General features: G+C 41.8%; 4 protein-coding genes across 4 annotated transcripts; 2 read left to right on the top strand and 2 right to left on the bottom strand.

Annotated features, from left to right (window-relative positions):
* Window positions 1-1,779: 1,779 nt before the first annotated feature.
* VCUG_01270 (uncharacterized protein) lies at window positions 1,780-2,815 on the bottom strand (the record flags this gene model as incomplete). The annotated part of the gene is made up of 1 exon (XM_008076097.1): window positions 1,780-2,815. One exon carries the CDS (start codon window positions 2,813-2,815, stop codon window positions 2,498-2,500), a length of 318 nt encoding a protein of 105 aa, XP_008074288.1. The 3' UTR covers window positions 1,780-2,497.
* An 856-nt stretch (window positions 2,816-3,671) lies between these two features.
* Window positions 3,672-6,974, top strand: VCUG_01269 (uncharacterized protein; the record flags this gene model as incomplete). Its single annotated transcript, XM_008076096.1, has 1 exon — window positions 3,672-6,974. One exon carries the CDS (start codon window positions 3,672-3,674, stop codon window positions 6,972-6,974), a length of 3,303 nt encoding a protein of 1,100 aa, XP_008074287.1.
* Window positions 6,975-8,548: 1,574 nt separating this feature from the next.
* On the top strand, window positions 8,549-9,375 carry VCUG_01268 (uncharacterized protein; the record flags this gene model as incomplete). Its single annotated transcript, XM_008076095.1, has 1 exon — window positions 8,549-9,375. The coding sequence occupies one exon, from the start codon at window positions 8,549-8,551 to the stop codon at window positions 8,957-8,959; it is 411 nt and encodes a 136-aa protein (XP_008074286.1). The 3' UTR covers window positions 8,960-9,375.
* Window positions 9,376-9,904: 529 nt separating this feature from the next.
* Window positions 9,905-10,579, bottom strand: VCUG_01267 (uncharacterized protein; the record flags this gene model as incomplete). Its single annotated transcript, XM_008076094.1, has 1 exon — window positions 9,905-10,579. The coding sequence occupies one exon, from the start codon at window positions 10,577-10,579 to the stop codon at window positions 9,905-9,907; it is 675 nt and encodes a 224-aa protein (XP_008074285.1).
* Window positions 10,580-10,771: the final 192 nt, after the last annotated feature.

Below are 10,771 nucleotides of genomic sequence, written 5' to 3'. Positions count from 1 at the left end.
TCCTTTCAATTGATGACTCAGCATTTTGCGGTGAAGGCATTTTTACCAATAACCTATTTTGTGCTGCAACCGTAGCTCTTCTCGGTATTTCTGCATCCCGAACCGGTCGTATTAACAACCGTAGCTCATCGATTAAGAACCGTATTCAGTGCCAATCAATCCTTGCCGTGATATGAGCGCTTTAACTGAAACTGGGACGGTCGTTAATCGATCATTTTTCAATTCCAGCCCTAATGCAGGCACACCGCATGCAAAACAGCGGTACCAACAGATCTTCAGACGGGAAGAGTCTCCGGCAATCGGTACGTAAACCAAAATATAACAGCACAAACTATCAATTGCACAGGCTGTAATTGAACGGACAGCCTCTACGTGTGTGAACACTTGGTACGTATCACAAAACATAAGATCAACACCGATCGTGCCAGCCACAGCCGCATCACAGTTGTATAGATGGGTATTGTATGATCTAAGCTCAGCACCAATGTTTATTTGTTCTGCATACTTCACGTTTTTGCCGTTTCATCGTTTTCACCCGGTATAATTTGCGTGTTTCATTTCATATTTTGATTGATATTTAAAACATGGCAAAAACAAAGTATATAAAGGAATGCGTACGTATTCTCATGCTAGGAAAAATATTTGCTTTTGGCTTTGTTCTATTCAGAAGTGTTTTTGCAGGACAGGATATGAAGAAGGATAATTTGTACGGATACGGTTATCCGTTTGGAGCATCGCCTGTTGCTGCTACTATGGGGAATGCTGTCGCTAGGAATGCGGCCATTGCTGCGGCCACGGGGTTGTAACTAAAAGTGTTTTGAAGTAACATATTTTTGTGCTGTGAGCACCATTTTAGCTAGCAAAGCGGTGCTATCATCCATAAAATTACGGGTGTGTACACCGCAATTATCGTGTTCATTCCCTTCTTTTCCTTCTTTTCCTTCTTTTCCTTCATTCCCTTCTCTTCATTCCCTTCTTTCCCTTCATCTTCATTCCATCTTCTTTTCCTTCTCTTTCATCTTCTCTTCATTCCCTTCATTCCATCTTCCTTCTCTTCATTCCATCTTCCTTCTCTTCATTCCATCTTCCTTCTCTTCATTCCCTTCCCTTCTTTTCCTTCTTTTCCATCTTCCTTCCATCTTCCTATTCTTTCTCTTCTTTTCCCTTCAAGCATCGTAAACAATCATCCAAATTAATTCGTTAGTACCATTCATTTTCCCATGTATTAATCGTAGAATATACGGTGATTGGTCAGAGCATCTCAGCACAGGCAGTTAAAATACGCGTCATGTAGAAATAACTCAACCATAGGTACTCCTATGTACGGTGCTGAACCGGGTACTATCGATGTAAGCACCGAACACGGATGTACAGTGCTACACAGCACTTTCATAACAAATGCTCGTTTCATCACCGGTCCTGATGTTTTTATGCTCACATCAAGTGCAAATAAAATGTTTTATATTTTCATTTTCTTGAACAACAAAGAATTGCACTTAGGTGCATGCAGAGGTGGCAGTCCAACGGAATTACCGGCTCAACCGAATTATAAACTGAGAGCCGACCAGACACGCATCATAACACACCCTTCCAACGCAGAAATGGTGTCATAATGGTTGATCCGCCTACTGCCACCCCTCAATACGCTGTAAAACAGGATTACGGTCGATCTACCTTAAAATGTAATTGTTGTGCCGCATCGTAACAAGTCGCATGGCCATGACTGCAATCCAACACAGAATCAACCATGCAAGCCATAGGGGCTCGTACCAGGATCTACACAGCAACTTTTATTTACAAATCATTTATTTAGAAGTAAGGACTACCGCCAAAGGAGCCGCCAAAGGGGCCGCCAAATCCGTTCGCAGCAGCGGCTGCATTTGCTGCTGCTGCTCGTCTTGCTGCCGCCTGCTCTATTCCTGCGCTTCCTGCACCGAATGGATTCCATGAACCAAAATTACCAAATAATTGACTTTTTTTCGCTACTCCTTCGCGTGCTGCTATAACTGAGAATAAAAGTGAGAGAATATGCATAAACGTAGAATTACGCATGCTTTTATATTTTAGGTGTTACTTTTTGTGTTATGATGCTGATAAACATCTTATAAACTGTTTCGTGATCTATCTCTTATTGGCGTGCACGTGTTTAGCAAAACGGTGATAGCACCTCGTTTCTGATCTTACCGTGCGGCATGAAAACATGTGGCGCACGTTGCATTTGTGCACCCGTAATTTTGTTCATTTTTAATTGCACTCTTGTTCATTTATGCGCATGAATAAGGCGCCACAACGCGTTTATTACGCCGTTCCTGCTGTCTCATTTCCATCGCCTTGTTTATTCCTGTTTTAGCACCTTTCATGCTTATCAGCGCCTTTACAGCTAAACCAGATCACAAGACTGCCACTGACCAATAAAACGCGCCGTATTGTCACCTATCCACTAGATTCCATCACCACGATCAAAACACGATAACGCGATAAATATGTATCACATATATCACCCGCCATTATCTCCGCTCATCCGATCACCCTCATTCCTCTTGCTCAACCGCTCCACACGCCAGAACACGACCTCATCGTCCTTAACATCTCCAAAAATGAGGATCTTCCCTGCACCGTTTACAACCCTCTGCACCGCAACAACACTCAAATAGCTTTGCTTGTCATACGCAAGACATGCGTATTTAGCGTGCACCTTGTTCTTATCGTGTGTGTAGATCAGGAGATCGGTGCCGTATTTGATGCCATCGCTGATTTCGTATCCTGCTGCTGTAAGGTACGATTTTATGCGAATAAGCTTTTTTTGATGGTTCATCTATTTTCAACGTATCGAGGGTACGCAGGGACATAGAAATTATTTTTGGGCAGAATGAGCGGTTTGCGCGCAGAAATGGGAATTACTTGCACAAGAAATAAAAAGCGTATTAACATATGCAAATCAAACCTTTTTATGAGCAACAAACATTTACGCGTTTTCATAAAACAAGCATGTTTATAGAGTATAAAAAATTGTACATCACTTCTATGCATGCAGTTGACAGAAGTGGCATTAGTTACTGTTCACAGAACGTGATGCGTTATAATACGCTCTGATCTGCGTAAAAACACTAAAAAGAAAAAACTAACCGAATCGTGCCTTGAGAAGGACCTAAACAACGAAAGGGTAAGACAAGCAAATAAAAAAATATTATAGTTGAAACCGAACTGCATTGATTTGATTAACGAGGGATAGATGGAAATTTACTTCTAAATGCTTACACGTATTAACAAACACATTTTTGTACCGTATCGTGGTTTCATCACAATACGAAGAGATGCAGATCATGCAAATAAACGGTCTTGGTGGTACAAAGCACGCTGTAATTGGTGGAAAGAACAGCTCACTTTCGCTACTTTTACTTTATCTCTTTATAGGAATGCGCATGTAATGTAAATAAGCGGGCTACACATGCAGCTTTCTTATCAGTTCATGCAACTTATCGTAAATAAGGTTGTGCATAAATAAATAAGAGAACAAAAGTATATAAATAGCGACAAAACACTAAATATCTGTCTTTTTTCACCAAAAATATTTTTATTTATCTTCTCATACAACAACACCTGAACAACACGTTTTTATGGTTTTATCCTGTGTATTCTGCGTTCTTTTTTATTCAGCACAACGACCCCTCATGATAATTTCTAGAACATGCATAGAGCACAAGCAGAGTAAAAGACGGTGTCCTATTTTTACGATTGACTGCTTGAACGCCCTTGTGGTGACCGGCAGCTATAACGGAGAGGTGATTGTATGGCAGGTCGAGGACAAGGGCAGCGGTCATGGCAGGCGACGCGCACTGCCTTCCTTTGCGGTATTACAGAAAATTTACGATCACAAGTCATCAGTCCTTAATGCTCGGTTGCATAACGAATACCTGATTACTACAGGTGATGACAATCTTTGCATACTGTACAAACAAATAAAGTACGGGGATGAGTGCTGCGCTCAGGATAATGCAGGAACCGATGGAGTTGAAAAAAAGGATGAACAAAAAAGCATGCACGTGGGGGAGTGTATTGAGAATAGCGGAATGCGGCAGATGAACGATGCAGTACCAACGATAGAGTACAAAAAGATGAAAGTGATCGCGCATCATAAGGCTGATATAACGTCCTTGCACATAAAAGAGGACACCTTTTTTACAGCCGGTCTTGATGGTCTGATCTACGTGTATGATTTCACAGGCTCGCTGCTCAACTACCTAGACATACGGGCTCCCATCAAGGGGTTGTACACGAGAGATAATAAGACATTCGTGAAAACGGACACGCACCTTCTAATTTACGAAGACAAGACATTGAAGAACCGAATTGTGTGCGATGGAATACTCAATGAGTCATTTTTTGCCCGAATGGCAAGTTTTGGTAAGTTCATGGTTGTTCCCTCTATGTTCAACAACAGAGAGGACGTGGTAATGCTGGTAAGTGAGGAGGAGATACTGAGCCTGGTAGGGTTTATTGCTCCGGTTGAGGTTGTTTACGTGTTGGGGAATATTTTGATATGTGGTTGTCAGGATAAAAGTGTTGTTTTGTGGCGACATGAGCATCACTACAAATTGCGAGAAAATTTGTATGAGGATGAGGACGAGAAAACTAAGAGAATTAAGGTTGATGATAGCAAGGGGAAGGATAGCAGCAAGATGTGTTTGGTGGATAAGCAGGTTTTAAATGCGGATGTTGAGACAAACACGAGAGACGAAAAGAATGGCAGCGTTCAGCAAGATAAAGCTGCGATTACTTTGTCAAACACGGAAGGTAAGAACAAGGACAGCACTCAACAAGATAAGGCCAAAACTAATTTAGAAAGCGAAAAGGAAGGTGATGTTCAGCAAGGTATGTCAGCAATTACTTTAACCAACGAAGAGGGTGAACAGAATGGCAATGTCAAAAAAGATACGGTTGAACAAGAAATGGCAGATGGAAATGTGAAGAACAGTGTAGAGATTGGAAATAATAACGATAAGAATTGCAAAGGGAAGGATATAAAGATGAGCAAGCAGACCGCAAATGCCTCAGCACCGAACAAAAGTTCAAAGGAAGGGTCTCCAAAGAACACGGTAACAGTGAACAAAATGAAGCAGGGCACATATACACGACCGTTGTGTCTCATCAAAAACTTAACTGCCTCACCAATTCTTGACATAACCACGTACAAGCGAAACGTTTTGTTCTGCAGTTACAGCGGTGAAGTGATGATGGTGACCTTCGATACAGAACAAATAGAAGAGGTGAAGGAAGAAGAGAGGACCGATGTAAATATAGGCAAGGAGCTGCTATCAATTACTGATCAGAGGATGGGTGCAATAATGAAGAGTTGTTCGAAAGACAGTGCAGATGAAAGCAGCGGTGTTAAGTGTGATAGCGAATATTTTACAATCAGGAGCGATGTAGAAAGGAAGAGAGGAAGACCGAAGATGTGTCGGAATATGGAAATGGAGAAGATCGTGTTGGATGAGATGATGATTGGTAAAAGAAAGGTGCTGAGTCAGGATGTTTGTGCCGATTCAAAGACCGGTGTTTCGGATCCGGCCAATAAAAAAACTATGACCGAGAAATCGGCGAATAAAGATGATGGGATATCCGGATCTAAAGGTAGTGTGGTGGAGAATAACAGCACGGTAAAAAGCAATCAGCCATCAATTGGTGCACAACAGGACAAAGCAAAACGTAGAATAACACCTGTTCTGATACCGCAGCTCACAAATTACGAAAATAAGATCGTGAGCGTAAAGAATAGCATTTATGTGCTGTTCACAGGAAATGAGGATCGCAGGGTGGAGAGAGAATGCATCAAACCGGTTTTAATGAGGATGAAGGAAATAACGGTCAGGATTAGCTGTGGTGGCAGTGTAGAACAAATCAGAGGGCAGAAAGTGTGCGGTGATATTACCATGCGTAACCAGAAAGAACGAAATGTAGGAAACACAGACCAAAACATTCCAACAGATGATGGTGATCGAGTCACTCTTGTGAGCGGTAACACCGGGGTGAGAAAGGAAAGGAGCATCTCCTTTAGTTTGTACACCATAGATGTTTCCATCAATGATGTGCTCAGGTACACCCTCAGGTACAAGAATGTACGCCTGCTTGCATTCTCTAACAAGTACATCGCAGTTTATACAAATGTTCTGATAGTGAAGAGCGTAATCTCAGGGCAATTGCTTTTGCCATTTATCAAGCAGAATGTGCTATACGTGGACATAAGGGGTGATAATCTGCTGCTGTTCATGGGTGATACGTTTAAGATAATAAACCTGAGAAAGAGAAAGTTGCTGGTAAGTGGTAGTGTACCGTTTGATACATACAGTCTTTGTTTTGCTAAGGAGTACTTCATAGTAGGAAGCGATCTACAAGGCAACAAGTATTTCTTTATGAAGGAGATCGGTGAGTGGTGTAGGGTTAATCATGAAGAGAGCGATGGGTTTAGAATTGAAAGAGAGAAGGGCACTGAACGTAATGGATTGTTGAATGAGGGTGGGGATGGTGTACTGTGTGATAAGATGGGTGCTGATGGTGCAGGAAGCGGTGGAGGTGATGGTGTAGTTCATGATATTACGAGTGATAAAAGCACTATTCCTGGTACTGCACCTATCAGCAGTACCACTACTGCTAAAGACACAGGCAGTGCTCTGTTTGATAATATGACAATTTCACAACTGTTTGATAATGACGAACTTTCATCCCTGGAACATATCGAGTATAGCATACTTAAGAAGCAATCACCGACCAAAGTGTTGGCCCGTTTGCGATTGTTTGTAAGCAAGTTGAAGAGCATGACAGAGATGATAGAAATACGGCTAGAGAATATTTTTATTAATCTTGTTATGAATGAACTTAGATTGGATGTTATTGGCATATTAGAAGAGATGAAATGTACGTTTCCCGTTTTTGTTTACGAAGTGCTTGGGAAGATAACGTGTATGGATAGGGAGTAGAGGTTTTATATGGAGTGACGCGTACCATATCGTTGTATTAAGGGCATGGTCGTGTTTGATTTACTTCTTCTTGGTCCGTTACTGATCGGTTTAATCCTTAACAATGGTGAATCATCTTCACCGTGTTTATATGTCCATTTCGTGGATATGTTTTTGAGGTCTGAGCAGCGTGCTACCGTTTAATATTCCTACTCCAAACGCTAATTTCCTTATCAAAGTGTTAATTATGCTCTTTTTGTCCAGCATTTACACGGAAAGAACGTAGAATTTTAACATTGATGAGCGCATCGTACCGTAATTATACCTAACGTATAATTTTAGTGTGTTAGGGTGTTCATCTGCAGGGTGTAAAGAATATTTTTGCATTCGCTTGAACGCGTCCATAAGGGTAATAGCAGCTGCGTTATTCTCGTTTGTAAGATAGAACGTAATATTTATAAAAATAATAAAATATTTCTGGCATTATCAAGGATGTTGCGCACGGTTTTAATTTAAAGTATTGCGTATGCGCATTGTATTGGGCATGCAAGGATTAATCGGTGCAAATAAACGTGCTACAAATAACGAGTGAGTGAATTAAGGCGAAGAAAAGCGTGTGAATGGTACATTGCACATTTTATACCAAGATAGCATTTAATGCAAAGAGGTACGTTCATTACCGGTAGCACGGCTGACAAATTAACTTTATATATCCAAACGTATGTTACCTGCCATTTACATCCCCAACATTAATTTTTTAGGCAATAAACATCACCAACCATACGTGAGTATAGTCGTGATGGCATGCCTGTTCGATAGAATAGGCGATCTACTATGCATGTGTATGGTACATAGCGGATAGAATACGGTGCTTGTTATTTAGTGCGGAATAAAAGGATGTTTAGATGTGTTTGGTACAGGTATTGTATTTATGGATGCATACAGAAAGTAAAGCAGTACTTACTTGTACAAGAGGGAGTTGCTGAACGGGCTCAAACTACGTGATATGTGCTCTCAATTTAAAGTGATGGTTTGACCAACCAACGTTTGGTTACCGCTCCATATCGATCTGAAGGGATTATCAGAACAAATTCACCGTTCAATCCACTCAGAGGTAAAGTAAGAAAGGGGCTGTGTTGGGCGGTAAATACGTATTTGGGAGGATGAGCCGGGCTAGGCAACGATCTACAGAACGGGCATAACCTATCATTGGTTAAAACGGTTTACTCACCACGATTACTACGTGCTTAGTCTTACGCTTGCACTGCAGTGCTGTAACTTGTGCATTTCTGTGGGACACTTCATTACTGTGCACCGTGGTAGCTGCTCAGTTCACCTCCGTGCTTTTCCTCTCCTAGTCTTCGTATCATAAACAGCCGCGCTGTTAACATACCAAATAAATAAACTTACCTCTCAAATAAATGTTCTTCATTCCAGCAAACGATGAAAATAGCAAAACACATCACATAGAAGGCTCATAGCCCAAATAAACTGCCAGTAATAGAATTATTTTCTCTTCATGTCAGCACCGCACCCACCATTACCCAACAATAATCACAAATTCACCTTTTCCACCAATAAAAAATGTAGCACCCATGTCATGCATCGTACTCATACTCGCGCTCGTACACGCGGCCCAACAAAAACGTTTTGATAAGCTTGTTAGAAGCATACACATGGCCACATATGATCGTTACTACAACGATCATATGGAATGGGAGGTTAGAAACTGCAATGACACCAATCGATCGACGCGTGGTTATTTTAGAGATTTGCTACCTGACATATGCCCGATGTACCGATCAACTAGGAAAGAGTGTTTGAAAGAGCGGAGAGCCGGTAGTGGAACGGAGTGTGTGATTCTTTCGACCGGAACGGGCGGTACGGGTATGAGTGGCAACACAAATGGTAATGAGGATGTAAATAATAGAAGCGAGCACCTGAGTTGTGAAGAGAATGGAACGGAAATTTGTGCACAAGCGGTTGAAAATAGGCTGGGCGTGTAATTCTGATGAGATGAAAGACGAGTGGGTGCTAAGCGATTTCTTGGACAAGCCGTAGTGGGAAAAGTGGTGATAATTACAAGCATAAGAATTTAAAGCAAGTTTAATTGGCGCAGTACCAACTTAGCTCTGGGCTATCATTGGTGATGAGGATAATTGCTAAATTAATTCTGAGCTGCAATACGTTCACAGCCCATTGTTAGGCTATGTCTGTGCACAGCCCCATGCCATCATGAGAAACGTAATGTAGCGGATCGCTATTGCCTCACATAAAGTCGTGATACGATGATTTGCCACTCAAATTTCTTCGTTAAAAATAATTTTTTACCATCTCATCTATTCAATACACTGCTCTGAACCGTTTGGCCGAACATACATGCCTTTGATCCATGGATTTACTTCCTAGGTGTGCCTTTCAAACCGTGACGCTCCATGCACAAGAAAAGCGTTCATGTCATAGATGAAATGGTGACAGCCACCGGTACACCTCGCTGATCCTATACAGAAACTGCTGTGTTATCCTGCGACAGCGAACATAATAGCAGCTGCTATCAAGTTATTGAATCGTTCTGCTACAGCTGTGCTCAAAGCCGTATTTTCTTCACTAAAAGTCGCTTATTTTTCATCCTTCCACCAAGCATGTTTCGTACGATCTACCCAGCCTAACTTCTTCACTAAAATCGCTTATTTAACTCCTCACCTATAAAATCCTTTCATACAAATCGTTGCAGGAGCGGGTACTTGAGTGGTGTACCACGGATAGGAGCTTGTAAAGGACCAGCACATGCAAAAGCGCTCATCTGCACGATCAAGCTACGATTGATAGCGTGCTATGAGTGGTGTAGGTAACGTAGGCTAAATTTATCAGAAATGCGCTCAGAAAGAATGCTAAAAACACCAAACTCAAGTGTTTGCGCTCCGTGCAGATAAAACCACTAACAGCTTTATTTACTTCTTCCTAAACGATTTAACCTTCTCCATGAAGGCATCACGGTAGCACGTCCACACAAAGCTTAGCGCCCCGCCGAGCACAAATGTTACGATCGTGAGCAAATTATTGCCATATTTCAACGTAGTGCCATCAAAATGCGAGTTCTCCATGTAATCGATTGGAAACAGATTGTCAATTATCACGTCCAACATAAAACCGGTCAAAATAGCCTTGCACACCGCATGGTGCATCTCCCTTTTCACCTTCTTAAACACCACAAATCCAAGAAATGCAACGACTATGAGCGGTAAAAACAGAAGTATCCTGGGCATATTGAGCAGTAAAACAATCATGTACGAAACGATGTATGCCGATCCGATCGCAGTGAACAGATTGTAAAGCTTTTCATTCTTGGAGAACACCATCACGGCTATCATGAGCAGAAAGCTGATGGCTGCCCGTATTAAGAAGAATTGCAGAGGAATGTACGTCAGGATGTGCAGTACCATGTAGTAAATGGTGGTACCGGCCAGCAGAAGCTCTTGGAAGCCGCCAAACATTTTGACAGGAATGTACAGCGCTATGAGGAGCACGAACTCGAAAAATACGAAGCCTATGAGTATTAAGAGGTTGTTAAAGTTTACGTCGCTGAGGTAGCATGGAACAAGGAACACCGGCTCTACGTCTGCCATGTTGCGATGGTACGAATGCAATAAATAGGAACAAAAGGGGAAAGACGCCTAATGAAATGGGGCGTGTAAAAGGAGCGGTGTTGGAGCGCAATAATTGGGATAGAAGCACGTTTAGTGATCGGAGAGGAGCGACTGATCGTTCTATTATAAAAGCACTTTTCTTCAGAGAATGGTATTCTGGAGCGGTAACGT

This window comes from Vavraia culicis, assembly GCF_000192795.1.
Source record: "Vavraia culicis subsp. floridensis unplaced genomic scaffold supercont1.18, whole genome shotgun sequence".
In the NCBI taxonomy this organism is placed as follows: Eukaryota; Fungi; Microsporidia; family Pleistophoridae; genus Vavraia; species Vavraia culicis.
Note: the sequence above shows the minus strand (reverse complement) of the source record. Positions and strands in the feature narration are given on the sequence as shown.